At 37.3% G+C, this 16,096-nt stretch overlaps 1 protein-coding gene across 15 annotated transcripts in view; it reads right to left on the bottom strand.

The window, feature by feature from the left end:
- macf1a (microtubule actin crosslinking factor 1a) overlaps positions 1–16,096 on the bottom strand; it is a 523,722-nt gene that overhangs the window by 15,508 nt on the left and 492,118 nt on the right. For 9 of the 15 annotated variants that reach the window (XM_068006497.1, XM_068006495.1, XM_068006501.1 and 6 more), the window contains 6 exons: positions 15,729–15,898; positions 14,745–14,907; positions 14,047–14,201; positions 13,387–13,461; positions 8,795–8,812; positions 4,818–4,935 (listed from right to left, as the gene is read on the bottom strand). In XM_068006497.1, coding sequence (XP_067862598.1) covers positions 4,818–4,935; positions 8,795–8,812; positions 13,387–13,461; positions 14,047–14,201; positions 14,745–14,907; positions 15,729–15,898 — 699 coding nt within the window. The remainder of the gene's footprint in view (positions 1–4,817; positions 4,936–8,794; positions 8,813–13,386; positions 13,462–14,046; positions 14,202–14,744; positions 14,908–15,728; positions 15,899–16,096) is intronic. The other 6 variants (XM_068006496.1, XM_068006503.1, XM_068006509.1 and 3 more) reach the window with 2 other exon arrangements.

Raw genomic sequence — 16,096 nt, 5'->3', positions numbered from 1 at the left:
GTCAGTGAGCAGTTTACATGTAACTTGGAATTAGTGCAATTGGCACAGCACACAGTACAGCCTGGCTCCATGAATTTGAACTGTTCAATAATGAATATAAATTTCTATAAATTTTTTCACCCAGAGGGTGGTGGGGTCTGGAACTCACTGCCTGAAAGGGTGGCAGAGGCAGAAATCCTCATCACATTTAAAAAGTACTTGGATATGCACTTGAAGTGCTGTAACCTACAAGGCTACGGACCAAGAGTTGCAAAGTGGGATTAGGCTGGATAACTCTTTCGACCGGCAAAGACACGATGGGCCGAATGGCCTCCTTCTGTACCGTAACTTTCTATGACCATATGATTCAATAGGTAGTTAATTTCATATCTTGTAACTTTTCTCTAAAGACACCCCACTCTTATAATTGGGAGTTGGAGCAATTAGCACATCACTCACTGTGCTGGTTACTGGATTACGTAACTTATTTCCCCACCAGAAACAGTACATCTAGTTTACTTTGGTAGATGAGGAGAGGGAGAAGGATGGTATTAGGAAAGAATAATATTGAGACAGACTGAAATATAAAATGTTGAGGCAATCCTCATATTTTAACTTTTTTTTGGCTCCTACAATTATTTATAGGAGAAAGAAAATTGCATCAGATCACATTAATTGGCAATATTCTAAGCAGACAGGATTTTCTTGACAATATTTGCCCTTTTTTTGTGTTAGTGGAAAAATAAAAATAAAAACCGTTTGAGAGCTGTCTTTTCTTGTGACCAAGGATAATTTAGGGAAGAATGAAACACATACGAGTCAATCATTTAAAAGAAAAATCATCTCTGAATCAGGAAATACAATACAGGACAAGAATCCAGGGCAATATAAGCCCTTCAGTCATTTTCAATGTTGGCTCCATTTGCTTCAGGTGGTTAGAACGTTAAGTACTCCCCAGTAATATCTAAACACGTCCAAGATTCAACCTTTGTTTACATAAGAACTTTTAAGAGCACAAAGGAAACCCGTCCCTTTGATAGATCAACTTTCTGACCAAACCTTTCAACCCCTTCTCTCTTTGTAATTATCTCTTGAACCCATGGCCTTCTCTGGTAACCTATTCCACAACGTCACCAGCTTTTGGGTAAAAGTTCTGCCCAACTTCTCTTATTCCCAATGTCTTAATTTTTAACGTTTGTCGACTAGTATTTGAAGCCTTCGCTATAGTGAAAATTTTAATTGGATCAATTTTGTTTCTTGATTTCTGCCTTGTCTTAAACTAAAACGCTAATAAAAATTGGGTACTTATTTGCTCAGAGATCACATTTATGTCTATAGGAAATAGTACAAGAAGTGAACGGCAGCAAATAAAAGAATAGTGAATTCTGAGAGCCTGGCTGTAGTAGTGTGTGCAAAGGGTCAGTCTATAAATGCGGCTGAAGGAACAAAGCCAAAGCCATTCACAGGGAGAAGGAGGAAAGAGAGAAAGAGCTGGACAGAGAAGAATTGCCAACCTATCGGAGACTGACAGGAAATCGAAGAATTCGATTCCGAGCGTAACAGTTTATTCCCGTGATGATGAACTAGAAAAAAATGACAGAAAAATCTGAAACTCAAGCAGACAGAAAGACTGGAAAAGAATAGCAGAGTCATTTACTTAGTGGACTTGCACATGTCAACACCTTAACCATTTTCCCCTCAATGAGTGCTTTTCCTTTCTGACCCACGCTGCCCAAAATAGATTTGGATTTTAAAGTAGCAATTGAAATGACATGAAAGAATCTGAACAATGTAGTGCGCTGGAGCTTCTAGGTGCTCTGCCATGGATCAGTAGGACATAGGGTCAGACTTCCAGTCACATTTGAATCCCTGATCTCAATCAGGTTGCTGTTGAGAGGCATTTCCTCATAGAGAGGGAATGAAAACAGAAGGATCATTGACCTGGACTTGCTTCATACTGTTGGCTATAGAGTGGCATTTGTGGAAAGCTGGAAGCAAGTCTCCAGCTGTTCTATCAGAAAAGGGAAAATTAATGAGATTACAAAGAGAAAGTAAAAATAAAATGGAAGGACTGAAAGCAAATAATCAGAGCAGGATAGGGTAGGAAGGTCGACAGGTGGCTCAAAGTGGTGTCAATCATCACGAAAAAAGAACAAATTCTCAATATTTTTAGGAATAAAAAGGTTAAGGCTTGACTATGGAAGTAGATATGGGATAAAAGACAGTTGCAGCATGCTGCATAGGACCCAATTTTTAACCATTTTTTCAGTTTATCAGAAAATCATAATATTTTAACCATTTGAATTTATTTTTTGCTTTGCAGGCTAAATGTTTTCTATGACGATCCTAATTGAAGATGCACTTCTGCATGTAGCTCAGTATTGCCATTCATTTCACAATCTAGATGTCACAAGTTTGAGTTCCAGGGTTATCTCAAACTGAAACCCACCAAGCTCATCAATATGATGAGATTTGTGATTTTTTTTTGTGGGCATGATAACTATATGACATGTCAATGGTTCAGTTTGCCTCACTAATAGGACCCTTTCTGTTTGCCCATCACTGGCGAGGCATAGTTAGCAGTTAGGGATGACTGCTCAACTTTTATCCAAATCTTAATTTGTTGAAACCAAAGCTGTGCAAATATTTTGGTTGAAGTTGTCCGGTTTCAAACAATTTGATTTTTTGATGAGACACACTCGCTGGCTTTAGCAAGCGCAGTCTCACGTGTTTGAACACAGGTGTTGAGACTCAAAATTGGAATCTAAAAATTTGGACTGACCTGACCTTGTTCATCTCTAGCAATGGTAGAGGAATCTGCAAATGTCTGTCCTGATCTTTCAATTGAAGGAGGTAGATTAGAGGAAGTGGTCATATGGAGTGAAGAGAATGGTTCTTTTAAAAAAAAGTCTCAGTAACTGATAATCAATATTGAGGATGATGGGTGCAAAGGGTCAATTCTGGAACCAATTTCGTGATAAAATGTTTATAAACATGGTCTTTGAAAAGTGTGTTTTAATTGAAGGTAGGACCTCTAATGATTTCTATCATACCTTTGGTTTCTTGCAAGCATGTGCAGGAACACAGATTTGCAGTATGTGCAAGAGCATCAAGTAGAAAATCATCTTCAATCAGACAGACAAAACAGATAAGAGCCTTAGCAGAGGGAATAAAAGGAGCTTAAACAGTGTTAGAGAGTTAGAAAACAGAAGCTTAGAACTTACAGTTTCTTAGTATTAATATTTCAGCTAGTTTGAATATTAAAGTACTAATGATGTTTAAAACAATTTATTCTTTTTGTCCCCGAGTTGTATAAAGACCTATAACTGAATGTACATCGCAAACATAAGAACTTAGAAGTTTAAGCGCAGGAGGCCACCATTTGGCCCATCACATCTATGCCAGCTGTTTGCTATAGCAATTCAAAACAAATCCCACTGCCTCGCTTTCCGCCTCTTCCCCCCACATAGCCCAATACCTTCCTCAGTTTCAAATATTTATCCGATTCTCCCTTAAAAGATGGAATGTCTCTGTCACACACTTTCAGTGGAAAAGCTTTCCATGATCCAGCAACCTGCTTTGTAAAGAAATTTTTCCTAATTTCTCTCTCTTCACTTGGTGACAATTGATGACCCCTTGTCATTGATTCTCTAACCGGAGTAAATAGTCTTTCCTTATTCACTCTATTGAAACCGGTGTAATTTTAAAATCCTCTTATTAAATCTCGTTTTAATGTTTGCTGCTCCAGTGGAAGTAGTCACAGTATCTCGTTTCTCTTTGTAATTATAGTTCTATGTCCCCGAGATCATCCTGGCAAATCTAAGCTTCACACTCTTTATAGCTTTAATGATGTTTTAATAATTGGACACCTACAAATGCAGAGTATGATAACTGGGTCCTAACCAATGTTTTGAACAGATTGATCATTACTGCTTTACTCTTTTTTCTTTACCCTTTTATAAAACCCAAAGTTCTGTCAGCCTTTTTTTTATAGCTTCATTTACCTGCACTCTCACTTTCAGGGAATTATGTACTTGAGTTCCTGGGTTTCTCTGTTCATCCACACCCTTGTGTCTTCCCATTGAGTGTACACCCACATCCTTTGATTCTCCTCACTTTATCCACATTAATGTCTATCCACATTAAATTACATCTTCCATTCCACTAATCTGTCTTTGTCTTCCTGAAATCTTTTACAGTCCTCCTCACTGTTTACCAAGCCCCTTTTTCTGTGTGGTGTCACAAATCCATCTATGCATCAAATATACCATCTCAACTTTAATTTGACCATGTAGATGTCATTATTGCAAGTTTTTCAAAATTAATTTGTAGGTGATTATTGGGAAATTCCAAAGCCAGTATAAATATGTTTCTTGTAGTTTTTATTATATCTTTGCATTAAAACACAAAGGAGTTTGGGTGAACCATCATCACACTATTAGACAACGCCCACTAAATGGCAACAGCAAGCATTTGTAAAACTGATATCACAAAACACAGGTTATATTTTTCTAAAGTACCCATCAACAAGGATGAAAGCATTCCCTATCTGGAATAAATTGGCATAATAAAATGAATTTTGGGATTGCAATCAAACAAATACTGCTTGCTTTCAGAAGTGGCAAGAGTGCAAAAGCACCTTAAATCTGAGCTCCAAGCACTCTTGGTATCTTCTTCATTCCTCAAGAAAATGTTTACCACTTTACCTGTAAACTGCATTCAACATTTGCAATCCATGCATAAAATATATGACACGCCTATGAATGGCAGAATGATTCAAGAATCACTTGTTGGTAGAGTGGCTAAAGGTATGTCCATGCACCATCATTCAACCTTACCTCTGCAGGGGTCATTTTTCACCAAGAACTCGTCCAATGCCATCCAGCCTCCTCCAACACGGACCATTACAGTGCTTCGCAGAATACGCACCAGGCGCAACTGCTGAGAATCCCCAAACTGTAGAATTAAAAAGATGATGCTTAATTCTGAAGACCAACAATTGCCACTTCTTAACTTCCCATGGGCCAACTGAAGTAATTTCCAACCATTTTCTTTTCTTTCTCTTTTTGCTAGACAAGCCGGCAAGGGTCCTAATTTAGGATGTCCTAATTTGAAGCCTCTGCCAATGCTACTCAGACTGACCACTTGGTGGGTGTGTTAGTGGCCTAAGGCAAATTAGTCATTTCTCTCCCTGGCTTTCACTCAATATCTGCCCCAATGCTAGACCTAAATTCAGAAAGCTGAAGCAGTTTTAAAAAGTTAGGCAGTGCAATGACAAAGTCATTGCAGCCTCAACATACTGTACTGAGTGGTAATTCATGTCTATGGTCCTCCAAGACTGAATTCCTAATCTCAGCCATGTAGTGTGAGGAACAGCCAAACACAGGCCAGGGGCCTTTCCACAGGGATTGCAGAAAGGGGAAAAATATTTTTAAAAACATGGTCACCATCATGATCGTTGAAAGCATAACTGTAAAATAAGATTAGAATCTTGAGGTGGGATCTCCCGTCTGTACATTATTAAAAAAGGGGAAATTCTTCTCCTGATGTGTACACATATCAGGTTGGCCAGTGGGAAACTTTTGACTTGTGGCATCTTAAAATCAGCAATGAACTAACCATCCCATTATACCCAAGTTAAGGTTGATCCAAGAGTTTGTTCATGATTTAAACCAGCAACTGTACTTTGTGTTGAAAATGATTTTATTCCTTTCATATTTTATCACAGTAGCTCTCATCATTCGCATCCTTCATATAATTTGAAAAAGAAATACCCTACAAAATTTGCAGGTCACAATTCCAGAAACTGAAGAGTTATAGAATTTAAAATGTTGAATTTTCTCTTTATTTTGGCAAGGACATTATAACGGTCTTTAAAGGGTTAATTTCCACATTAATTGCAGTTGAGTTGTACAAGGATACAATTTCACCTGTTTCATGCAGTGTAACTGTACAATGCTGGTTTAACCCATTTAATCAATTCACCAGCCATTCATTTCCTGCAAGAGCCGTTATGGCAGATTTTCTAAGTTGTCACCTTATGTTTTGTACATGTTTATGACTTTATGGATTTGATAATTTTTTTTAAAAAATTGAGTGATATGAAAAAGGCAAGTTGTACTTGCTGCATTCATTGCAGCCCAAAATTAGCTTTCCGTCACAAGGAATAACTGTACATTTGTGCTGGTGAAAGGGCTAAGGTAATCAGCTATTATATGGGCACAAATGGCAATTGCACTGTTCATAGTATGATTATTTTACACCTACCAACATCAAATATGATTTCACATGTGGAATAGCGAGGGGCATGCAATGGTGATGTGATGCATCATGAACCATTCAATAGCAAATGTACCCTATTTAAAAAAAAAAAAAAATTTCTACAGTTTACTTACAAACACAGTCCTGTGTAAAGTATGCTGAATCGTGTGCCATTGTGGCTTGCAACCCTGCATTTTTACCACCACTGGTGATGACACTGTGTCTCCTTCATGCACTGCATTATAAAACCTTCCACAGAACTTTAGCTCATAAAAATAACAGTTTTGTACTCCAAAGTTCTTTGGAGGTTTAATTGCAAGAGTGCCGATTCTAAGCTGGGTATAATCTTGTTGTCCCGGAATACATTGCATGAAGCAGGGAAATCAACAATTGGCAAAGAATTTTGTTTGTGCATAAACTACTTAAATTTAAATCTTCAACAAAATAAGGCAGCTCCAAATGCCATCAAAAATTAGACGATAACTGCAGGATTTTTAAATAGCCATTTGACAAAAAGCCCATATAATAAACTGAATAAATCATGGGGAATAAAGAATTATCAACGTTCTTTCACTTGTGCAAAAAAAAAACTAACTTACCCTTACAAGGCTGATGATTGGGAACCTTTCACAGACGTGAAAGAATTTCAATAATCATCCATTTTCAATTCAGTTATTTCCTAAATATTCATCAAACCATAAAGAATTGGAGAAAGCCCATGGATCTGCCCATGGAGTCAATGAAAACCATTTACCCCAAGATAGAACTCACAGCACAGTAACATGTGATGAGTAGAGGTGCAACAGTTATCTAAATAATCGTGGGCAATTTCCTACTTGCAGACTTCAAACACATCCTTAGATAAGGCAAACGTATTATTGCTGCCCAGTGTTCCTTAAGAACAATGTACACAAATTAATGATCAGAAAATTAAATTCAAAAACAAATATGGTAAACTGCACAGAATGTAAATGAACAGATCTGAATGTAAACTATGTGAGGTTTATCACAGACTCCATATAAGTATGATATTGTGGGTGAGGGAATTGGTTGGTCAGTAATCTTGAAATAACACATCTATGCATGCATAACCATCACACTCCTATAACTTATAAAAGGGCATGCAAATTTGTAACTTACTATGAATTTGATTAGTGTGTTGATAAGAAATCTGCCTCAGGGTAAAGACATGCCACCAGACTTATCCAGCATTAGACTGCTAATTTACCATTCCTACAATCTTCGACTAATGAACTATTTAGTTAATTGGAGATATTGCATACCTTAATGCAGTGTATTCTAATTTTATCAATACAAGTCATGGGATTTCTTGTATTTTTCATGATAGTGAATAAACCTGGTAGCAAGTACTTTCCTTAATAAATATTTTGAATACCGTTTGAGATGCAAAATATCACAGTGTTCCTGAATACAGTCATACCTCTATGCAACTGTACAAACACACTGATATCACACAAAGGTCTTGTACAGCACCCCAAGGAGGGAGTTCAGACAGATAAAAATATGGAGTCACTGTAGCAATGTTATAAAATTTTGCAATTCAACATTTTGAAACTCCTCTATAAATGGTGTGCATTTGAAATTCAAAATGCTGAATACTGAAATATTTTAGTCCCAAAATAGAATATTATACGATCTGATACGCCCATGTAATTGTGTGCTGTACACTCCCGAAAAGTGCGGCTCCTCAAAACTAAACCAAACACTGTGAGATATAGTTTATTTTATATACGTGAAGATTCAGTATATAGAATCAGAAAGATTTTATAAAATCAATCCAGTAATCTTAAATGACAACCGACCTTCTGATTCATCTGCCCTCAAAACTTCACGCATACAGAGTAAACCGCATTTAATTCATGTGTCAGTCAACAAGCTCCTGGGAACATCTCCACCAACTGATCAACCAGAACCCAGTAGTACACCAGATCTCCTGTAGATTAAAGCTAAGAGAGCATCTGAAAATTCTCTCAACTTCCGAAATGTTTAGCATTTAATAGCCAGACTTCACCAATTTCATTGCTCCATAAGTATTGAAGCTACTGTTTAATGTAAATGTTTAATATGAAAAATACAATGGTTGTTCCTTCACCCCATTCACTATTCTTAAAGTCCTTAAAATATTGTCACATGTTTCTACATAAAGTAATCTGAACCACCAAACAGGTTACTGTGTATGCAATATTTATATGCTCGCTTCAGTATTATGTTTGAATGGCGGGTACACAAGTTGCACAAAAGTATCGTGGTCAGTGTGCAAATTTCAAGCACAAAGAAAATCTCTGCATTAATAGTTTATTTACTGACATTATCTATATGTTTTAATATTTTTCCTTCTTAGATATTATATTTCATAAGCAATCATGGATTTACAGGATTTTTTTTGCCCATTTTGCCAATATGTATTTGGAATGGTTGACAGAATTTTTCGAGGTGCTCTGTGGAAGATAGAAAGAACTATTTACATGCAGATCAGGGTGGTCATTCACAGCACATGCGTCATATATATCGTAGCACACTGAGTGCACAGTACCTGATTTCCAAGGAAGAACTACATCCAGCCAGAGAATGTGAAGAAAAAGAAAGAAGACGTTTAGAGATAATGTGGTAAGCACATTCAAAAGTAGAATTCCATTGCAATGGGATATACATACCAGTACACAGCAGAATACAATACACAATTTATTAGACTTATGGTGATACAAATTACCGAATTCATGTCCTCTTCCCAACTTCGGCTTTGTTCTTTGTACACTCAATTTAACCAAACCAATTTATTGCCTCGAGTGTGGCTTGGCTGTACATATTACAAGTGAACCTCATTAATCTGTTCTCATTGAACGGTTCTGGGTGTGAAACAGAGTTGAAAGAAACTTGCCGTGTTCAACAAACTGTCTTGTTCCTGAGTCCACAAGTTGAAAACCAGCTACTTCTCACATGTTTGACAATCCTTTATTTCTTTCATTTTTTCTTCTTTACAGGATTTATGAGCATAATATACTCTCAAGAGCTCCGAGAAACACCGTGGAACTTTTTAAGACCATCAATATGAAAAAAACAAATTATTTTCAGGTACTCCTTCCACTTAGATCTATCTTAGGTTATATCCCGTCATACCCTTGGAATACACTGACACCCATGTTGGGAGTGATGGTGCCTTCATTGTATCCTCTTCCTAACTGTCTCAAAGGGACACTCCACTGACAAGGTAAAGCATAGCAACTGCGGCCTTGCAGCTGGCTGAGGAAACTAAATGTACTGTGGTTGGAAATCTTTAGTGTAAGAACACTGGCAGGTAAAGCAAATGTCCATATTAATAGAGAGCAATGGAGCTTTTTGCCATCTGTATTCAGGTACAGGCTACTCCATTTAAGAACAAATCACTTAAAATGATTTCCTATTAAGAGAAATATACCCTACACATCTGATTTTGGATAAACCACAACACTGGAAAGTCAAATTCTTTATAACAATATCTGTTAATACTAAGTTTATGATTGTAAAACATACTCACTCCCAATAGGGACCGAGGAAATTTGTATCAATTTGATTGCTTAATAGCAACTACTCTGTGACTGATGCCATACAATTCAATGTAGAGGAACATTTTTACACATTAATAAGATTTCATTGTAGTATTAAATAGAGAAATTATCAGAAGCTACTTTCAGTTTTAATTAAAATGTTAACTTGCAGTTTATAAAAAGGGAAAAGACATTGACAGAGAATTGAAGAGACAGATAGTCAGTAAAAAAGCTAATTGGTAAAGAAATCAGAACACTGTAGAAGAAAATTAAGGATGCATTTACACTGCAGTTGCTGGTCTGAGTCCAGTCAAGGAGAACCCTGTTCACATTACTTGAGACCTGCCTGGCTGGAACTTTAACATGAACAAACATGCACAGAGCTATCTCTCAAAAGTTAGAAATTGAAATGTTTAGAGAGCGGAAATGGAAGATTTCCTGCTGTCTAAATTAAGGTCAGGTAGTTTACAAAGTGTTAAGGGAGATCTAATACATCCCTAAGCACTTTGCAAATCTGGTTTGACATTGCACTGCATTTATACTCCATGTTAAACTGCAGCTGTATGAGACCAATTCTCCAGGGAGTTTCACTTGGCTTCACTCTGGAATTAGGTGGGGCTCTGACTCCAGATTTACACTCCTGGTTTAGCTTTGCATTTTCACTTTCCAGTGTAAATGTACCCTTAAACAACCAACTAACAATTCCTGCAGAAATCTTAGCTAATGAATATTACTGAATTTTCAGCATCTTTTAGAATTACTAGCTTCACAGTATGCTGGCTAGCTAAGCTTACCATTGTGGTACTGCTAGAAGATATCAAACAGTCAACAAAATTCACTAAGATGTCAGGTACATAGATCATTGAAGTGTCATGAACAGATGCAGAAAATAATTAAGAAGGCTAATGGAATGCTGGCCTTTATATCTAGAGGACTAGAGTACAAGGGGGCAGAAGTTATGCTGCAGCTATACAAAACCCTGGTTAGACCGCACCTGGAGTACTGTGAGCAGTGCTGGGCACCACACCTTCGGAAGGACATATTGGCCTTGGAGGGAGTGCAACGTAGGTTTACTAGAATGATATCCGGACTTTAAGGGTTAAGTTACGAGGAGAGATTACACAAATTAGGGTTGTATTCTCTGGAATTTAGAAGGTCAAGGGGTGATCTGATCGAAGTTTATAAGATATTAAGGGGAACAGATAGGGTGGATAGAGAGAAACTATTTCTGCTGTTTGGGGATTCTAGGAGTAGGGGGCACAGTCTAAAAATTAGAGCCAGACCTTTCAGGAGTGAGATTAGAAAACACTTCTACACACAAAGGGTGGTAGAAGTTTGGAACTCTCTTCCGCAAACGGCAATTGATGCTAGCTCAACTGCTAATTTTAAAATCTGAGATAGATAGCTTTTTGGCAACCAAAGGTATTAAGGGATATGGGCCAAAGGCAGGTATATGGAGTTAGATCACTGATCAGCCATGATCTTATCAAATGGCAGAGCGGGCTCCAGGGGCTGAATGGCCTACTCCTGTGCCTATGTTTCCATAGAAAGGCTGCTTTAGTAACATAAGTAATGGTCCAGTGTAGATTTCTTCTTGCTGGCTGCAACTTCTCGAATTGTTTTTCCACTAAAAAGGATCCCTGCTGTATCTACCTTTGGGGATGACTTATTAGAAACGACAAAAGGATTGGAATGAAAAAGTTCAAAAGGTTTAGCAAAATATGCCACTTCTGATTAGGGATAAGGAAACTCTGAACCAGCTCAATCACAAGTATGGAACAAGTCTCAGGTAAGATACCCAGTTTGTGCTGATTACCGTTGAGGTAGTGGTAGGGGAAAACTGGCCTCAGCACCTGTGGTTTATGGAGGGGAAAGTGGCAGGGTTTCCAGATCCTTATTGCTGTCCAGTGATCCCTGCTGGAAGAGACTGTGTAAAACATATGTGCATGGTCTACTGGTTGGGGCTCAGCTGTGATGCCATCCTATAGTGGAATAGTCTGCCAACACTCTCATGAATAATAGCCACTGTAATAAATTTTGGAGGGCAACCAGTGCCTGTGGAATCATATCCAAGGAGTCAAAACCAGGGGGAAATTCTTGAAGGAAATACAGATCCTTTACAGACACTCATATTGCAGTTTATGTCAATATAGCTGGGGGGGGGGGGGGGTGGTGGGTGGTGGTTAGTGGGTTTACTCTTCACCGTTTATTGGTCTCTCAGATTTACATTCAGCACAATGTTGTTGAAGTTATAAACTCGATGATATAAATAATATTCCAATAATAAACAGCAGTATTATAAACCAATAAAGTGGCACTTTTCAGTATAACATTTTTTGTTACATAATTAAACTACTTGTTTTACAGTATCTCAGGTTTAAAGCTGCAATCTTATAAAATCCTTCTCCCTTGGTCATGGGATTGAATTTGCATGCCAAATTTCAACAGCCAGAATTATAAAGAACATGAAACGTTGATGGAAGATAATGGAATATACAAACTCCAATGGCAAAATGAAACAAGAATGATCTTAAACTGCAAAAGAAAGTATAATTATAAATAATATGATCGATCGTGTTCAAGATGTGGTATAGTCTAAAAGGTTAGATGATAATCACAAACTCCTAACCTGTGATTGCCCAGGCCTTTAACACACTTTCCAGCATCTGTTTGTCTTCAATAATTTAGGTGATTATTTGCTACACCTCATTGGGATAGACAGCTACATCAAGTGAAGAATTATCCAATATACTTATATTAAATCAATAACAATTTCATCAAGAAACACCTTCCTAGAGAATATAAAGACAGTAACATTGTTCAACAAAACCCTATCTGCAGCATAAATTTGTTTTTGAAACCTCAGATGTATCTTCCGATAAAGCAATAACTTTTTCCTGAGAAGGCTTCAGAGGTTTTCAAAACTGGTGCACAAGACAGGAGATACTAGCTCAGCCGTCAATTAGTCATTTTTATTCAGCAAAATATTTTTAATTTAAATTAATAGCAGTTATATTTAAACAAAACACTTCTAAATCCTTTTTGGAAAAAGAAAAAAAATTCTCTATGCTCTACTTAATAATGACAAGCAGCAGAGATGAAGAAAATTATTGAATCATATGGAGCCAAACATTTATCAAGAGATTTTAAAGCCTTAGGAGGTTTGTTGTTGATGTTTGTTCGGCCTTGGAAAACATCTGTTTATGATCTATACCTTAAAATGTGTGAATTTGCTGCAGACAGGGTACTTTAAGGAATACACAGATTGCTTTTTTAGTGTACCACACATTTATAACATCATTCATTTCTTAGAAACATATTGGAGTCATTGATCCCAAATCTCAAACAGTTGTCAATGTTCCAACATTAACATTAGTCCATTTAAAATATAAACTTCTGAAATTAAATAGATTATGCATTTTACTTCCACTAAAAGGCTTCTGCCAAGGAAAGGTTAAATGTACTAAAGAATTGCTATTTTAATATTTCTTTTTAAGAACATTTGTGCTTTATAAACGGATAGAAATAAACATTTTTGATGTACAACATGCAAAAAAATTAACTTTTCTCCTTAAACTTTGAAATCAATTATTTAACTTACTCTGTACTTGTTTTCTCCAATCTGCTCCACCTGAAATCGTTTTGCACATTTACACTGCGCCACCTGCCTTGTCACCTACAAGACAGAGATTTTAAAAATTAGAAACTAAAAATATTCAAAATGCACGACCTACAAAAAATGGTTTTACATTACACATTAGCAGGGTGCAAGAGCTCTTAAGAATGTACACGTCTAATTTCTTTTACATGAAAACTACTATTTTGAATGCGTATAATCATTTTGTGAACATGCTATGGCATTTTTAAGGATTGTCATTTTAAAAGAGTGAGTCATGGAAGGTAGTTCCAGCATATGTAAGTGGCTGGGATATGAGTTACCATGGTCTCCTGGAGCTTGGTTGATTGCTTTTGGGGGGCAGAGATGGGGAGGGGATTTGATGTACATAAGTTGTACCTTGTCTGGATGGCATGGGTTTGATGGAGCAGTTGATGTTTTCCTGTCCTTTTTCGTATGTGCATAATTACAGCTCTTCCTAAACCCCCAATGCAGCGCAGAAGAACTTCTGCTGTACCTCATCATGAATTATTTCTCTTCTCTAGTTTTAAATATTTTCTTATTTTTTGTACATACCAGGTTACTTAACCTAAATGCAGAACTTGTACATCAGCTACACTGAAGTAAAAGCAGTGAACTGTGTACCTCGTCCTCAATTTTGTCAGCATCAGTAACAGGCCGGTAAGCATCTTTATTTGGATGAAGTGCAGCCACAAACTCGTAGTAATCAATGTAACCATCTCCATCCCGGTCGAAGATGTCAGCTACAGCAGTCATTTCCAGTTTACTGGTGGGGAACTCTGAAATGTGAAACAATAGAACACATGGTTGGATAATTTGAATTGGATTATTTTCACTAGCTTTCAAGATAGTGTGATAACATAGTTTGCTGGAATCACAAATCTGGTCCAGAGCCAAAGAATTGGTTTGGATAACAGAAAGTTGATTATATAAGTGTTCAGACAATTAGAGGTACTGTATTTTTCCCCTGTGACTGTAATAGTAAATGTTATAGTACTTAAGGATAGGATTTTAGAAAAATAGAGCAAGACAAGTGATGATGCAGTGCAAACAGTGACATAACATGTTACTTTCTCGCCAGCATCAATAATTATTCTCTAAACAAGGGACAGGCATTCTGCTCATGCCAACTGTTGGGAGATGTTTGAGTGTGGCTGGGGAGAGGAGTGGGGGAACACTCCTTAGATTTTCTTTCCCACCCTATAATCACTCAATGTTAAACAATTACAGCATCCAAGTAAGGCAAACAACAAAGGTATCTTTCACTCCAGAAGAACATTTTATAATCTAAAGAATAAATTGCAGAAAACTATTCTAATTACTTGAGGACAGGATTCCATCAATGAATTCCTGTCGTGTGATCTTTCCATCTTGATCCTTATCGATGCGCCGGAAGAAGTCCATTACTCGGGACTTCTTATGGTTCATCCATCGCATGTATTTCTTCCGCCACACATCAAAGTCAAAGTTGGCAAATTCTTTCAACTGAAAATGAAAGGAAGATTTCATTGGAAAACTAAAGAAATGATTCGGGGCCAAATTAGGCTATGCACATTACACAGTGCTATTAAACAGACAGTTTAAAAAAAAAAGTTTTCAATAAAAGCTGTTAAAAAAGCATATTGAATCTTTGGCTGTATAAATAGAGGCATAGAGTACAAAATCAAGGAAGTTATGCTAAATCCTTACAAATCACTGGTTAGGCCTCAGCAGGAATAGTGTGTCCAATTCTGGGCACCACACTTTTGGAAAGATGTCAAGGCCTTGGAGAGGTGCAGAAGAGATTTACCAGAATGATACCAGGGATGAGGTACTTCAGTTACTTGGAGACCCCAGAGAAGCTGGGATTGTTCTCCTTGGAGCAGAGAAGGTTAAGGGGACATTTAATAGTGGTGTTCAAAATTATGAGGGGTTTTGCTAGAGTAAATAAGCAGAAACTGTTTCCACTGGTGGGAGGGTCAGTAAGCAGAGGACACAGATTTAAGATAATTGGCAAAAGAACCAGAGGGCAGATGAGAAGAATTTTTTTAATGCAAGGACTTGTTATGATCTGGATTGCACTGCCTGAAAGGGTGGTAGAAGCAGATTCAACAATAACTTTCAAAAAGGAGTTGGATATACACTTGAAAAGGAAAAATTTGCTGGGTTTTTGGGAAAGAGTGGGGAAGTGGGACTAATTGGATAACTCTTTCAAAGAGCTGGCAGAGGCATGATGGGCCGAATGGCCTCCTTCTGTGCTGTGAGATTCTATGATTCATAGGCAATACAATACAATATAATGTGTTTTTGTAAATTATAGCCCTTACTTCCTCCAACCGGTCCAGACAGTCGTGTAGCTTACGCTGTCTCTCCAGTGCCAGTAACCAGACCTGCTGCCACCTGCCAGAAAGCAGATTAATCCGGGGGTTCTTTGTTTCAGTCTGTGGCGGGACAGCAGTGGGTGCAGGCGGATTAGTCATTTGATTTAGAGGTTTCCCTACAACACACAAAGAGAAAGATCACCAATTCAGATTACTATTTTAACAGTCAGAATGTTCATAGAATCTATGTGGTTTTAATGCCTCTAAATAGTAATAAATAGAGAGGCTGTGGTATTTTGAAGTTACTTTTTTTTATAAAAATGTACCAATTTAGTTATTGTCTATGAAAAAATGTTCACGTTTATGAAAACTAA

Source organism: Heptranchias perlo, chromosome 26 (assembly GCF_035084215.1).
Source record: "Heptranchias perlo isolate sHepPer1 chromosome 26, sHepPer1.hap1, whole genome shotgun sequence".
Lineage (NCBI taxonomy): Eukaryota > Metazoa > Chordata > Chondrichthyes > Hexanchiformes > Hexanchidae > Heptranchias > Heptranchias perlo.
This window is presented reverse-complemented; position numbering and strand designations above follow the sequence as displayed.